Source organism: Acanthaster planci, linkage group LG13 (assembly GCF_054643075.1).
Source record: "Acanthaster planci isolate LZ-2023a linkage group LG13, COTS_SCS, whole genome shotgun sequence".
Classification (NCBI taxonomy): Eukaryota; Metazoa; Echinodermata; class Asteroidea; order Valvatida; family Acanthasteridae; genus Acanthaster; species Acanthaster planci.
Window position 1 is genome coordinate 14233387 of NC_141789.1, and position 17193 is coordinate 14250579.

The following is a 17193-nucleotide window of genomic DNA, read 5'->3' on the forward strand; positions in this document are numbered from 1 at the left end:
GGGACAAAGTTCAAAGGTCGGAAATAATAAAGGATTTAATGTCTGCGCTCAGTTCGGATAAAGTTACATATACAGAGGGGAATATCAAGAAAGTGATTTGTGCATTTGTATCAACCAGGGCAGCTTTTAAAGGCAGGTGCACCTTTAAAACTTGGTCTTGTAACTGCAATGCAATGCAATGATTCTCATGAGAAATGATACCCTATTACCAGGCACCAACCCATCCTGGGTCCACAAAAAAAACATGCCCTGCAGACTTCTGAGGCAACAGCACACACATAAATAGCTGTGAATTCTCAGACACAAAAAAATCACTTCGTCAACAAATGAGCAACAACAAATTATGACAATGAACATGAACAACTGAGGCAAATATGAAAAAAATTTGGACTTTTTCCCTAGGCTGCCGTGGTCCATGAAATTGGAATCGCCATGCGAGGATGGTAACAGCAAAACATGATGAAGGTGGTGGTGGGATCAACTATGAGGGCGCTAGAAGTAATAATCATGGGGAGGGATATTAAGGGGCTCACCAGGGTGGTAGGCAGGCGGAGGGGCCATCGGACGGCCCAGGTTGTTGTAGCCATCATAGCCGTTGATCACTTGATCATCTGTAGCAAAAATTCAATCAATAACCAATCACTCAATCAATAAGTAAAAGAGAAAGTTTAAGTCTCTTAAACGAAATTTCTTGGTGGTATTTCACTTCTGTAACTGCAGAGATACTATTTGATTGGATTGGTCTTGCAATATCACAAGTGATTGAGATGACAAAGCACATCCAACAAAAGATCAGTTATCATTCGATAATAACAAACTCAGTAGATAATTAATTTCTTTTTGCTGGGTCTGTCACTGGTGCAGTGTACGTTACGTCGCTCTACCTATCACAAGGTCCAAGACAGTCAGTCTACCAGCACACTAACTACCACTATGTCTATCACTGGCTTTTCACTTGGTCTGTCCCTCCATCTGTCCATGGATCTATCACTGCCATGGGGTGTGGCCCTTGGTCTCACCTGGAATGTAGTGCGGGTTCTGCTGGGGTTGCATCCCTCCCTGCCCTAAGCTCTCTACTAAACGGATGTTGTCATGGCCTATATGAAACAATAGAAATGTTTATACATTAAACGGCTGTAGGAACGTATTTGTGCCGACATAAAACAGTAGTCACATTAGTCACCACTGTTTCTAACAGCATGTAGTAAAGGTAAAAGGTATGTTAAAGCAGCTAGTAAGTCACATCAAAATTTTTTTTTCAGATTCATGTAACAACCCACAGCAAAACCGATCATGATGTACTTCAATGAACCCAAAAACTGGTGTCCAAACTTACGGAACTAAAAACAGCACACTAACAAAGACAATTTTCTCCAATTCCAATACAATTTTCCCATCAGAGAACCTGAGCAAAATGCCAAATACAGGGATTCAAGACAGACAACCAACCTGCATGCAAACTATGGTCTCTACCACTTTCCCGTTTAATTGCTAATCCCTGGCCAATTTAAACAGAACAGTTCAAATAATCCAAATTGAATACCAAAGCTTCACACTTAGCATCATTTGAAAAGGGTTTGAACAGTCAAGAGATATCGATAAACAAGACCACTTCACAGCTCCGGTTTAAATATCTGCCCAAAGAGTTTCACTGTCGCAACTACTTAAGGAACATAAACTAATGAACTACGAAACGAACTTGGCACTGAAGAATGAGAGATCTCTAGTATGGTCAACTGAACCCCTCAAAATAGTGGGCACACTGTTAGTCTTAATAACAGGAGGCGGTCAATTTCACGTGTAGAGGAAATTCCACACTGGTCAATGTCAATGTTGACAAGGCTGGATCTTTAAAACAGAAACATGTCTTCAACACAGAAAACCCCTGCAGAATATCGAAACCAAGAACACAACTATTTAAGAAAAGCCAAAAATGTGACTTTTGGTCTATCTAAAATAAACTGCTACCACACCAAAATATGCCGGATTTACAAAAACCACTGCTCAGACAGTAAAAAAATTAGTAAAAAAATACATTCCCCCCCAAAAAATATTTAGGGAAAATCTAACAGCAACTCAAACAACAAAAGAAAAGAAAATGAAAAGCAAAGGGTGTGCATGTAGATCCTTTTGAAATGTGCAAGTTTATTTTAGAGTTGTTCTTCAAATTTCAGTTTCAGGCTTGTCAAGGTACAGAAAGTTACCATGGCAACTCTACTTTGCACATTTTATACAGTTTTCAATGCATGAAAATTCTCGACAAGTGATAATAAAAAGCCAAAGGCAAGTTCTTGATCAAAATATCCACACCGGCCAGGTGTACAAATGAAAAATTAACCCAAAAAAATAGCCCATGCAGAGTCAAACAAGGTATTCCTTCCATTTTTATCACAAGACCGCATTTAAACAAGACATCACAGAGTAAGCACCAGACTTCAGTATACTGAGATCCTCAGTGGAAGTCCTTAGTCCAAGTCCTAAGTCTCAGATCTTCAGTCTCTCAGGTCCTTAGTGTCCGTCCGAATAGGACACATGGCTGAATGTATGGCTTTGCATCTTGCTAGTGAGCTGCAGTCACTGAGCATAGCCACAGTCGCCACCACACAAAAAGACAGATTTTCGGACTTAGATGACGGACTTTAAAGAAAGCGGTACATTGCTTTAATAGTCTGTCATGTTTTTTTAACTCTGAAATTTCTTTACACACTTTTGATACTGTGAAGGTGAAAAAACTTACGTGTGATATTTTTTGAAAGGCGTGAGATAACATTGAATAACTGACATCCAAATGGTCCACGAAGAATGAAATATGATTCAATGAATTTGTATAATGTTTTCAAAAGTGATGCAGAAACTGAAAAAAAGGGCCACATATGATATGCTGCTTAAAACTACTAAATGGTTCATCCTTCACCGTTGAATATGGCGTTAGAGCTATACCACACTACACAATCAACTACATGTTGATTTTTTTTTCTAAAACAGTCAATGAAAGCATAAAATTCCAATACAGTATTTACATTAGACTACTGAGAATATTAAGATGAAAACTCAGACTGTAGAAACAGTTAGTTCCAGTGCAGCAAATAAAATGAAATATCAAAATAAAATTGAAAAAAAAGAAAAAAATAACTCTGCACTGGAGTCAATCTGCACAATTACTGTTCACAAAAGCAAATTTGAAATTAACAAATATAAATTTTCTTTCATTATTACCCTCTACCTCTACTCCTTGCCACCGTTGCCAAAAATATATTATTATATTTAATTCACAATCATTTCTTCAACTCAGCTTTGTCTCTAATTCAGATCTCAACACAGGTCCCAGAATTTTGAAGAACTGCCCTCATACCGGTACGAAGCAATTACAAAAAAAAACAGGATCGAATCGCATGATATGAAGCTAACAATAAGAGACTTTTCACTAAATTCCCAAACTTTATTGTTGAGGCCGCAGCTGTTGGCAAGTCCAAGTTTTCAGAAAGGGCCCAGCCACTGGGCCCTTTCAATGCGGCGGACTATCCTCAGTCACACTCTTTGCCCTGTGTGCAACTAATCTATTGGAAATTTAAGCTCTGTATACAAGTAGTGATGCCTTGAAAAGCTGGAAAAGTAGCACCATTTTTGATGATAGTTTTGTTTAAAATATGAACTTGTTAAACTAATACTTTAATTAGTAGAGAACTGAGAAATGGGTTTGCGGGTACACCATGGAATCAATCTCTTTTGGATGAGATGTGGTTCTTAGAAGAACCGGTGAGTATAAACTCGACGTTTTGGGCCAGTGTGCTATGGCCGTCCTCAGGAGGATGTGCTCTGGTGTGCTGGCCGAAATGTTGCACACTGGCCGAAAACGTCGAGTTTATACTCACCAGTTCTTTTAAGAACCACACCTCGCCCAAAAGAGATTGATTCCATGGTGTACCTGCAAACCCATTTCTCATGTTTCATCCACCATGCACAGCTTCAAATCTTACAGTACTGTTAAAGAGACTGTCACAGCACACACAAAACATTTACAATGTCGATATGTACCAATTAAGAATTGTTAAGGACTATTCCCTGAAATTCTTGATTAAAATCTTTTGAAACACTATGACAAGTCTTCAATACTGGATGAAATCTCATTTCTTTCCATGCATGTATAAATTAGCTTAAACTGAATGCATACAATCGCTGAATTATCGCTGAATTCCACACACACTTCCATCGTTCTGTCGTTAAAAAATTGCATCCACAGGAAAAAGTTATTGAATTCCTCAGCGTCACGCCGACTAAAATTGCACAAGCTCTTAGAATTTGTGACAACTGACAAGAGATGGTGAAATGATTTCTCAACAATAAAAATTTGCACTCACTTCAACCAGTCAAACTGAATACATTTCAAAAGCTTATAGGATCACTTGCAGTAACTCCAAAAACAGATTTACGAAATTCCATGACCCCCCAAAAATTATTAAAAATTTCAGAAATGGTAAAAATAGCTTAATTTTTCAACCGACATGCTGCATCTGAAGAATTTCATATTTCAATAGGATTATCAGTGAAGAGAAAAACTAAAAGTGCAACACGTCCATTGGGGTATTAAGACAAGATGTCACAGAATGGGATGTTCAATGTAGACTGACTATCAAGGGGCATTTTGGCAGGAGCATGAGGCAAATGGCTTTGACTTTGACATCAACAGAAACAAGTGGTTTGTTTAGCCAAAAAGACCAGAAGTCACATCCCTGGTGTGTTGACATGGCTTTGACTTTGCCATCAACAGAAACAAGTGGGTCCTTTAGCAGAAAGACCAGAAGTCACTTTCCTGTTATGGAAAGTTTTGTCTCCACAGACAGGAAACTTGGAATTTTGTCATCAAGGCTTTGAACTGAAATGCTGCTGCAAATGGACAACAAAATTTAGAGAACATGCAAATGATCCTACAGGCTTTTTAAATTGTTACAATATTCGTGTGTCTAAACACTGTTATTTTTAAGATTAGTATTTGGTCAATTTAAAAATGATGTAACAAATGAGAAAAATGACATTGATATATAAACAACAGCTCTGCACAATGAGTGATGGTCATGCATATGAAGTGGGCATGCAATGATAAATGATAACTAGAAAAATCTACCAGAAAATAAAACAATAAAATGAGCGAAAATGAAACAGGATGAAATAAGTGAAACATAACAACACTAGCAGACAGCAACTATCATTAAATCACATTTAAGTAAACTACGAAAGTGCTCTCGATTGCAAATCAATTAAAAATGAATAAGTGGCTTGTAAAAGTAAAAGCAATCAGAAAAAGGTACCGTGGAACAAAAAAAACATGCCAACTGCCAAGGTCAACGAAATTAAACGCATAGATTTATTGCAAATCTTTGATGTATTAAAAAGACTGCATTCAAAGTGAGGAATGAACAGAGGTTAATTACGTGGTGAATACTTTTAATATGCCGAAGGTAAAAATAATAAAAATAAGAGTTCCAGCTGCTACATACTTAACATAAACCAATTGCCAATACAAGAGATATTACTGTTGCCTTACAGAGAAAAAAAAAATGAGACTCTCGGAGAATGTACAACAATGTGCCAAATCAACGTTTACCAATCAACTGATTCAGACCGTTAACCTCTCCCCATCCCTACCTCTCCCCCCTTCCGGCAATCACCATGGCAACACCTTGAAACACAAACCACCAACCAGTAACATTTAGGTCTCAGAATAGCCACACAAATCCTCTCCACACCTCTGAAAAGGACAGCATTTGTACAAGAACTCAAACGTTTTTGCACATGCTTGATCATTACACAACCTCTGGCATTACTTCAACGAGTAAAAGCCTAGCCCAAGGTGGAAACAACTTCACAGCCACCCTGTCCTTACTATCTCCTCCAGTAGTGGGACAGCACGCTAGACCAAACATACCAAAAGGCTTCAGCCCCTGAGTTCATATATATCTCCAAATAGCACCATTGTTTATTCTAATTAGAAACTTCAGATTTCATGATCACTCTGAAATAGATTAAGTATGTCATTGATTAATAATTTAATGCACAATTATTAAACAATTGAACACAATTTAGAAACTGGCCAAACAAGCTGACCTGAATTGACACTGTAACAGATTGCATAGATTTTGACGCGACTTGATTCCACCGTTTTTCAAACGCAATCACGATAATAGCAAATCCTGACAATGAGATTTGAAAGGGCGAGCAGCATTCACATCTGCTGATGTGACATTTGTGCAAATGAGAGATATTCCCCCATTTGCCCAAGTGGCTGCATTTGCTCCATCTCTGTCTCACTTTCAAGTTGGTAGGAAGCATTAACAGTAAAATCTCCACACTTTGAATCTTTTTCCATCTATGATTCTTTCATATTTTTTGTGTTTTTTTCTCCATTTCCTCTTGGATTCTTCACTTTTCTTTGATACTTCAAATGACTTTTCTGTATTTTTTGAACTTTCTGTTCAATTCTATAAACATGGCAAGAAGATTTATATTTTCTCCAGCACCTTCCACATTCAAGAAAAACATCCGATCCTCAAAACAGGAAACACATAACCAGACAAACTACAGGCAGAACAAAGAGATTCAAGGACATAAAAATCATCGCCGATTATCAAGTCTTGAAAGACGCATCAAAAGACTGATGGTTTGATTGAACGGCGGCATTTAAAAGGCCTCCAAAAGGGCAGAGGGGAAAAAAGGAAGCAGGGCAACTTTCTATGATAGAAAAATGAATCGGGCACTTTCAAACATGTCCGACAAGCAACAGGAAATTTTCCGATGAAGGCATCCATTTGGTTTCGACATCTATATTACCAATGAGCCATTCATGGCACTGGTAACCTTAAAAAATTCACCAAGTTTCACTTACTGGTTTCAGGATAAGGACATCTTCAGGCATCTCTGTTGATCTACCACCTGATCACTGAGGGAACCTTTTCCTACAATATGAGTACCACGTGTGGCTTCTAAATAGGACTTAACATCATGGTTAGTCCTTTCTTTGGTACTCATGGGGGGATCGAAGTGAATTTAAGTACAAAGGATTTTTACATTACGTCTTAGTTTTAAGCTGAGTTCACCCCTAGAGTGTTAAGTGGCATATAGTCCCTGTTCTGTCTACGGATCCACCAATCACCTGTGTGGTGGCCGCCGTCATCCGGCAAGTCGTCCATGGCCATGTCCTGGTTGACCCGCCTCGCCCCCTTCTTGTGCCTCTTGGTCCGGGGCGGGGCCTCCTCATCCATAATGCGGTAGTACTTGGCAAGCCGGACGGCAATGAAAATGGACGGGATATAGAAGATGGCACACCAGCCTGTGGTGAACCAGAGCGTGTTCTGCCGAGGGCAAGTGAAAGATGGTTGTTGGATTGGTGACTCGTGATGGTGACGGTGACTTTGGATCTTACTATCCAAAGACAATCTATGGGCCCTACGCATGCACTGCTGAGGGCGGTCTTCTGTGAGTGCTTCATCTCCACCTTCAGGCTTAAATGTCGAGATGCTTGATCTCAACAATGCTGCATTTCCTGATATCGGCATCAAACAGTCTAATATATTGGGACTTTTTTTTTAATCGAGTTTGCTGGGGCAACCAGGAAAAAAGAAGAGGCCAAACAGCCTTGATGCTCACTTTAATTGCAGGGTGCCATTGCTGGACCGAAGAACCAATGAAACAACTGAGGGATTACTTACCAAAGAGTCAAATATGTAGTAACAAGCCAAGCTCTGGGCTGTGTGGTATATTTGCCAGACCGGTTGACACTTGGCTATGTCCTCATTCAACTGTGATAGAAAGAGGCAAAATGACTCAAGTCAAAAATCATTTTCTGAGGGGACAAAAACATTCTGCTAACAGCAGGGCGGATTGTGGTTCAAGTAAGCAAGCGTGGGCACGGTTTTTACATTTACAACATTAAGGACAAATTTCCAGGAATGGAAGATAAGCCTTCCAGTGTTTTGAGACTGAAGGCTGGGGCGATACCATATTCCCCCTTGCCTACCTGTGTACCGACTTTCTCGGCATACTGGTCTGCATAGCCAAACACCTGATTCACATAGTCCACCGTGATATTTTGGACTTTTTCTTCGGTGGCAGGCAAGTTGACCTTTGTCTCGGCAGCCTGTGATGCAGTGACAGTTTTGGTGATGCTCCCAGGAAGGGTTGCGTTAAGGTCAGACAACCTGTAAGCATTTTCAACAATGCGGGCCTGTCGGTGCAACAGAACAATAATATTGTAAAATGAGGGATGCTCTGTGGACAGCCATATTCTAGTATTTATGGTACGGTTTCACATCTCTGTTGAGGTAGCAAGTTGGTCATGAGTCAAAGCCAGGAATCAAGTACACATTACTTGGTATGCATAACGACGAAGATGTACTCTTGTTAAAGTTTACTTGACTAGCTTCCAACGTGAACTGAATGACTAACAGTTAAACCGATTAACTAGTACATAACTTCAATGATTAGTCACTGCATGGAGATGAACTTACGAGGGACTTGATCGTGTCAGATCCATGTCAGATCGTGGGTTTGATTCCAACCAGTAACACTACATTTGCATCTCTGCAGATGACATTTTATTTTTGTCTGAGGGATAAATGGGCACCTGCAAGGATACAGTTGTTGCAGGGCTAAAACTCGTGCTCCGTTTCAGATTCTTCAAAACACGAGTTCAAGCTCAGCTGGGGTTCTTTATGCCCTGATTGCTCTTTTCACACAGAGAGAAATGGGTTCCAGGGAAGGTACTGGCAAGGAACCGCCACAAAAAATCCAAATGGAAGTATTAAGCTCCTTTTTAAGATTGGTGAACTCTTTGTCCCGCATTAGTGTCATGAATCCTGACTGCGGGGGGGGGGGGGGACTATCATAGTGCAGTATTTCAAACACAAAGGCAGATCTTCATTTCCTACTTTGTGGGCATTGATGCCTTCCACCTGTGCCTGGATCTGGTCCACTTCATCTGCTAATCTGTTCAGTTCAGTGGCCTGTAAAAAATCCAGAAGTCATTAATGTACGAAAAATATCAGACTTGCCTCTTTCGTCTAAGTCAGTGCTTAGACATTTGTGAAGTGCTTTATCTTATATTCTTTTGACCAACCGTTTTAAAAACTTTGCAAAACACACCTCAGAATTAAGAATAGGTTTGACCTACCCACAAGCAAGGAGCAACTGGCATTGGAGAATTTAACGGAACAGGCCTGCCTCAAGATATCTTCTTGCAGGATGAGTGCAGTTTGTCATCAATAGATCACACCAAAACTATGCTACAAAACACTCCCTTTTCTCTACAGAATTGAAACAACTGCCTTACGTTGTTTGAAGGGTTGGAAGCTGCATTCCTAAGGCCTTCAGCAAACTCTTTCAGGTTTGTCACTGTCACAGATGAATTCATCTTAAGGCAAAATAAACCATGAAAATTTATCAATGGGTAACAAAAACTGAAAGGTACAAGTGCTGGTCTCAAGTTGCCACCATTTCCACTGACTTGAACGAGATGCTATCTTGCACTACTTAAAGCTACTGGATAAACAATGGACTCAAAAATGGGTAGAAATCGGCATAGGTATGAGAGGACAGAAAGAATTCTTAAAAACTATACCTTGGGCTTGCAATTCAAATACATTTACATCATTTGCAAGATTCCATCAGTTGGGTATTTATATTTCGACATTTACAAATGCAAACAGCATCAAATGCAACGGTAGACGGTGCAGGCTCCTGCTTAAATTAAGCTCTGTTCATGATGCATAAATGCATGATGCATAAAAGTATACCCAAAAACCTGAAATTAAAACCTGAACACAATTAACCCATACGGTTCTAAGAATGTGACACAGCTGGAATGAGAACAGATTTTTACCGTACTGCACAGTGCACAAGACACACACTGGCCTCAGCCCAATCAAGTCACACAGTACCCTCTGCCACTTCCTTTTCAACAGGTGCGCTCCGTTGCATTAAGCGGAACGGGATTAATAATACATCAAACATATAATCAGTTGGCTTCTATCAAAACATGAAAAATTACATGACTTTTTTCACTAGCTATGCACAAATGACAAGTACAGTACTGACTTACCAGTTTCTCAATAGAAGCAGGATCTATACTCCCTAGGTTGATGGCATTTAATGCAGAATATAGATCATTCTGCAGGTTGTCAGGCACCAAGTCCAAAGTTGGAATGTCAATGGCATTCTTCAACTGATCCATAACTCCATCTTTTCCTTTGTTCAATTCCTGGTCAAAAATATCAAATAAACGAATGAACAAAAGAAAAGAATGTGCATTTAAATGAATTGGAAACTGTTAAAAAAAACAAAGAAAAATGATGAAAAAATGGAAAAACGTTAATCGCTAATTCATCTACTGCAACTTTAATTATGCCTTTTATAAACTAGAACCAAATAAGCAAAACAATTTGTGAAAAAAAGGAAAAGCCTCTGTTTCAATTGTCACCTGACACAGTTTTTCATCTATTTGAATCAACAATTTCTTTTTGACTTCATTTTCTCCTGTTAAATAACTTAACACAAATGAACTCTATTACATTCAAATAAATGTATTCTTAATAGAATTTTACAAGCTTTAGGAGGAACATTTAACATCTCAAACCAAATATGAAAATATGATAGTTTAAATACATTAGGGTAAAACATAGTCTGGGAGAAAAAAGTTTGAGCAAGAGAACATAAGACAATGTTAGTAAGGCCCTAAAAGCTGCCAGCACCACTGTTGTAATCAAGTCCATCACAAGTCCTCAGATGTCCCTACAAGTCTCAAGCCAAGTCAACAGCTATTTGAATCAATGGTGACAAAGGGCATTCCTCTGTCAAAGTTCACCCAGTGGCTTCAGACTGATGTTGTGACCAGACACGTGACTGGCCTTGTGAGAGAGGACCCTGTGAAGGAACTGGTGACTACAAGGCTGGACGTCAGTGAAAATGAGCACCTACATCCACAAAGCTGTCCAGGGAGAAGAGGTAGGAGAGGTCCATGGCAGCGTAGAGGGCCTCATTCTGCTCGCACTCCGTCAGGATCGAGGACAACGTCAGCTCCACGGACGAGTTGCCGAAGAGGGTTTCACCCAAGAAATAGCCGGGGCCAAGGAAACCTGGCTTGTCAATAGTCTACAAGGTGAGAGGGAGACAGAAAGAGACAAGCCATCAAAAGTGGATTTTTGGCAAGAGCAGTACAGTTGATTTGCCAGATTGGCAAACAACAGTCCTGCAGAGCAGAGGTAGAACAAAACAATTCCAAGTTTTTTCTTATTAACCCTAACCCCCCCCCCAAGGGTTGCTGGCCCTAACCTTCCCCATTCACACAAAGTTATACACCCATATGGGACTTTGTGCACAGAGGCTGTTGGACTTAGTTTTTCTGAGGTATGCCAAACCAAATGCAAAAGCCAGCTGTTATGGGCCTACCAGACCTATCCCCACAGAATTAAACACTTTACTACTGTTTAATTCTGTATGGTTGGGGAAGGTTAGAGTTAATATGTTTTACTTAATCTCACAATGCCTACTTCTGTGCTTCTGGAATGACCATTAATTTACAAAGAAACATTTCAGATTAAAACTCAACGAAGGCACGTTAGGGACGTTAGTTTACCATGTGTTCCCATTGGATTTAATTTTGTAATTCTATAGGAAAGTCGCAGTAAGTTAACCAAAAAAAGTCCAATGGGAACACGGCTTTAGCCAACTAGTCGTAAGGAAAAAGGTGGGTGGGATGAGTCAAGTCCCAAAAAAATCGAGTAATTTTTGTCTCAAACCTTCTCAAATGCCTCGTAGGTCTTAAGTGGTTCACAGCTCAACGTGGCCGTCCCAGCCACAGCAAATCCCAAGAAGCAAATCAGCATGAGGATCAGGCCAAACAGAATTGAGAAGAACACTCCCCTGAGGAAGAGAGTAAAGAAAATGGAAGTCAATCCAAATTTAATCTCGTGCTTTTGAATCGGATGTAATTCAAGTTAGCGTCTGGATCAAGAATTTAAGGATAACTTTTAACCACTTCGATTTACAATTTGCATAAAAATGCCTTTCAACAAATTAATGGGATTCTTAATTTTTTCTTATCTTTCCATCTGTGCAAATTCTGAAAGATCTGAAGCTACCCCTTATGTAGAGCCAATGATTTTCTGTGATCACAGAAAAAGGACGGAATTCACAGAATCAACACTTTGAAACGAAATCATTGCTTGAAACGGAATTTGCAAACTTTACCACTAAGAACAGCTTAAGAAGCAAGGAAAACTTTCCGCAAAGTGCTGACCATTATTGCCTACCAAACCCTTTTAAAATGCTGGCATTTAACAAAGGAACTATGCTAGAAACGTGCTAAATTGCACCACTCCACCACATGATTGGGTCATCTGCGTCGGTATCGATACTTGCAAGTGTGCAACGGCAGACGACACAGCACAGCAGCGTGGTATGGTACACACATTGGCCGTTCACACGTGCACCGTACTAGCAATTAAATCAAGGAGCAAACAAGGTTATACTCAAACATATGATTATTGCATACATAGGGAATTCAGTCTGTGAATCTGCATAGACGCCTTGAGACAAGGCTACGGTAGTACCGCATGGCATAACGATGAAACCGCGGCAGCAAAATGGAATATTAATTACATATTACTCTTTTTTCATGTGTACTACGGTACAGAACGAATTTGAATTTCTGAAGCAGAATTCGGGATTTAGCAATACGGAAAATACCCATTTTTGAAACAGAAAATCACTAGCTCTACAGTAACGAATCCAGTTTGGCACAGAACATAGAACATCTGGCTGACATGGAAATTTTCTCGGGATCTTCACTTTGGGCAAAATTATAAGGGCAACATAAGCTTGTTTAGACTTAAGGAGCAAGAAACCTACGCTATCAGAACATTCCCTGCTGCATTGGACATGCGCGACCGTTCGGTGGGCAACACATCCTTGTAGGCAAAGGTTCCCATGGCAATGCCGATAACGTTGAACAGCACAATCAACAGAGTCAGGCAGGTCACAGCAATGAGGCCATAGTACCTGTGAGGAGGGGTAGATATGCATATTCAGGAGCTGATCTTCTCACTTCACGTTTATCCCTGTCATGAATTCCTTGATGCATATGGCACATAATGACACATCAAGGAACAGCGAATCATGTGAAGAATGTTTGAGGGTGTACATGAGGCATAAATGCACCTGTCTTAACCCTAAAAGAGGCCCAAGCCCAAGCCAGCAAAACCTTGATCTCAAAAGCAAACTGCTTGTTCAGTTCTAACAACAAATGGCAACTGTATGGATTGGAGGACGGAATCCTTACCTGTAGTCCCAATACTGATTCACTGTGTCAAAAAAGTTGTTGATATCTTGTTTTACCTCTTCCAGACTTTGATTGACCTGTTCAAATGCAAAAATGAAAACAGTGGACAGTTAGCCATTCTCCAAGTGGCCCTGAAAAGCTATCTTTATTTGGATATGCAAAAGCATTTTGGCCTTGAGGAAGAAGCCAGGGCAATCAACCCATCAAAATGGGTAATCCGGCCTCACTGTGAGGCACTGAAGAAGTTATGGTTTTCGTCTTCTTCAAAATAATAGCCATTTTGAAATATTTGGGTTCCCCTTAAACACTTGAGATGGTATTATTCCACACCCAACCTGTTCCAGGCATTATATTATTTTCAGCCAAATACATGTATATCAACGTTTCAGGTGACAAGATACCACAGCAGCAGTCCTTTACAAAGTAGGACTTTACTAGAGCAGGCCTTTGGTGTCATTCTTTCAAGATTTGTGACTTCTTGTCACATCATTGCGTCACATTCCTCTTCTCCCGATAGCGAGTTGCAACTTCCCACAGTGTGCAGGTGGTCAAGTTAAGACATGTGAGTGAAAGCGATGGTTACTTATTTCTCCCGACAACCTGTTTGTGAGCATTTATTCTACCTGTGCCACTTGCTGTACAATGCTGTCAAAGGCACTGTCAACTGTCTGCTTGGTATCGTTCAACAGTTTTTCCACTTCGGTAACTGCCGAGCTCGCCGAGTCGTCAATCAAGGTGGAGATGTTGTTAAGGGTGTGGTTAAACTGTTGAAAAAAAAAAACATTTGGGAGAAAGGGGTCAATTCACAACCAGACTTTGTTAAGAGAGTTCTAATTCCAATTTGGAAGTGTCAAAGTGTCCTCAGCCATGGCAAAGCATGTGATAATTGTAAAAATATTTTCTTACGTCAGTGTAGAAAACTTCAGCGGTATTCTTGGCAAGTGAGGCTTGCTCGACCTGGCTACTGAAATCAGGAAGCTACAAGAAAAAAAACACACAAAACATGAACTGAATAAATACACTTCATGTACACCGATGTTTGTTATCACACAAAATGAATGCATTTCCATGTATCTCTCACGGGCCATTTCATCAAGGAACAGCAAGATATAAGTAACAGGTGACTTTGCACTGGTTTGAGATGTTGCCAACAGATGGGTTACTGAGACTTGCTCCCTTCCCCTTATATTGTCTCAGCCCCACCGGATCTATACCCAGCAAGAAATGAGACCGAGGGGTGCCCCCCCAACATGTCCAATCCCTATACACATCCCAGACTATTGTTACTTAACACATCCCCCAAGATGTCTGAAAGGAATTCCCCAGATTCCTACGGCACAATGACCATTACAAAGCAGGGGGGGTTCTCTCCGTCTCATACCTTGCTGCATATGACCGGATCCATCCCTAATAGATGACATGACTTCACTCTTTGTCTGCAAGTGCACCTGCCAATGGCATGGCTTCATTATGCTTAGGTCCATTGCTCGGGGGTAAACCTTCCCCTATGACTGATTGAATTGATTGCCGTCTTCTGTGAACTCCTCCAGAAAATGGGCCAGGTGTGTTGAAAGCCACATGAGTCCGACTCAACCGGCTGTGGCTAGGTGTACCACACACGGCCCGGGAGCGGTGTCTGCAGCCTCTGGCCAAAGTCCTTCACATCCACATTCCTAGGGTGCATTGCCTCATTGTAACCCTCCATGGAGAAGCTCTCCTTTTCATTCATCATTCTTAAGCATTTTTTTTTAATTGGCCTACCAAAACTTTCGAGATAAGCGGCTTTAGTGGTATTGACGTTTCGAGTTACGGATAGTTTATTGTACATAAAGGCCTATTCTTTGGTCGGGAATACAGAAAGTCGTCAAGGTAAACAGAGTTTCGACTCAACCGGCTTCGACTTATCGAGATTTTACTGTATATGGAAAATAGCCCCAGCCACTTTGTAGCAGCTTCCATAAGTTAGCATTATTTTAAGCCATAGGCATGTAATCCTGACACAGTCTTTGTCACATGTCCACCTTCAACCAATGCTGACCTCTACATGTCAATGTATGACCAACGGGGCAATTTGGACACACACACACACACACACGAGAATTCACTGCACCTGATGACATAAAGAAGAAATGCATGAAGTATGTCCTTACCAATGAATAGTCATTCACTTTATCCAGGTCTGAAGAAGAAGGGCAGCCGTTACAAGTTAGGGCAGTTAAATCAGCCTTCACTCCTTCCAATAACCCTTTCACCCGAGCTGTTCCATCGATCACCTCGGTCCGAGATGAATTAACACTCGCCAAAGACATATACACTTCATTTAAATCTGTGGAGATAAAAATACGCAATATAAACATTCCTCATGAGGTGTAAGGAATCCAAGCCCCTGTCAAATATGGAATTCCACAATCGGAATCGCATGCCACCTATCTTTGTAACATGGACATTTTTGAAGATTAGCATAGAGTGTGCTCAGGATTTTGTTTTCATTTTTTCACCACTATCAAACAATCGGAAAACCCCAGAAAGTTAGTTCCGTCTGAATTAACCCTGCTTGCTCGCAGACACATTAAGTGCCTTATCAACCTTTTGTGATATTAATTTCAGGCAGCTGATAAAGAGTTCCAAACTTGGAAGTATCAAGAGACAAAGACATACCCCTAAACTGGAGTTAACCAAGATTTTCTTACCTGACGTGAGGTCGGTGAAAGAATCCATTGCGACCTCCACACCAGCATCTTTCTTGAGGTACTCCAACAGAGGGTCTGCAATCTCATCCCCAATATCTTGACAATAAGGAAGAAAACAACACCAAGTGTTTCAAAACAACCCCAACTCCTTAACTACAGGCTTGCTTTTGTGCACTTGAAGGAAAAATGACACACACACAAAAAATGCCGCTTCAGCCGGCTTTGGAACCCTGGGGCAAATTGGCCAGACATGCCACAGGGCATGGGGAAGTCATTAACCAGAAATACCACTGAGAGCTTGCATTCATATCTCATGTGATATCTCCTTCCCACCATCCCCCCTCCCCATTTGCTAAATGTTGCTCTCTGTCACCACATGGCAGGAGCATTTGTCAAATGTCGCCTAACCACTTTGGACAGGATCTCTGCAACCCCCAACCAAGTTGCCCAAGATAACCGTCAGAAGCGTACCTACTGTAACAGAGAACGTGTGTTTATAATAGGTTGGACGACAAAAGTCAGCAGCCCATCGGAGCCAAACACTAGCCACTGAATTCTTTAGAATTTTTTTTCCTATCCACACTGACGGCCCAACAAGCCCTAACCACATGGCCACACTCCTCAGTGAACATACCATTGCTCCATTCCAATCCAGCCCCTACCTAAACACACTAGTTCTCCCTCTCCCCATGAACCCATCCTCACCCAATCCAAACCTGAGAAACATGATAGACGTAGTGAATTATTAGGGATGACTTCTTGGCTACAAACTCTACTCTCAAGTCTATACTCTTTCCAAATTTCCCACAAAATCCCCAATAAAAAGTTCCTTCAAACCAAAATAGTCTTTACACAAACACGTATGGTGCTAACAGTAACACCATCTCTGGAGATTGTGTTTTTGGCTTCCTATCTCTGTTTGATGTGGGAAGGAAACGGATTATTGACTTACTCGCAATGTCGCGTCTGATAAGACAGTCGACTGTGCCAAACTCATTGTCCGTAACGAACTCCATTTGCTGTGAAATGAAGGAAATAGGAATTAAACAAAATGCTTGTTAGGAAAGCATTAATTATGCTGGGGATGAATTGCTGTGAGAACGCTTGATAAACTTGTACTTTTAGAAACGGTGAAAAGTGCAGCCCTGTAATTGGCACAAAGGGGACAGAGGGGAC

At 40.7% G+C, this 17193-nt stretch overlaps 1 protein-coding gene across 5 annotated transcripts in view; it reads right to left on the reverse strand.

Moving 5' to 3' along the window:
* Positions 1-17193, reverse strand: part of LOC110973840 (prominin-1-A-like) — a 53577-nt gene that overhangs the window by 10186 nt on the left and 26198 nt on the right. For all 5 annotated transcript variants that reach the window (XM_022224986.2, XM_022224988.2, XM_022224987.2 and 2 more), the window contains exons 6-22: positions 16970-17036; positions 16018-16113; positions 15478-15653; positions 14234-14305; positions 13951-14091; positions 13328-13404; positions 12898-13047; positions 11787-11910; positions 10966-11139; positions 10091-10249; positions 9323-9403; positions 8922-8996; positions 8012-8218; positions 7704-7793; positions 7148-7346; positions 1020-1097; positions 534-611 (exon numbers count right to left, since the gene is read on the reverse strand). In XM_022224986.2, coding sequence (XP_022080678.2) covers positions 534-611; positions 1020-1097; positions 7148-7346; positions 7704-7793; positions 8012-8218; positions 8922-8996; positions 9323-9403; positions 10091-10249; positions 10966-11139; positions 11787-11910; positions 12898-13047; positions 13328-13404; positions 13951-14091; positions 14234-14305; positions 15478-15653; positions 16018-16113; positions 16970-17036 — 2044 coding nt within the window. The remainder of the gene's footprint in view (positions 1-533; positions 612-1019; positions 1098-7147; positions 7347-7703; positions 7794-8011; positions 8219-8921; positions 8997-9322; positions 9404-10090; positions 10250-10965; positions 11140-11786; positions 11911-12897; positions 13048-13327; positions 13405-13950; positions 14092-14233; positions 14306-15477; positions 15654-16017; positions 16114-16969; positions 17037-17193) is intronic.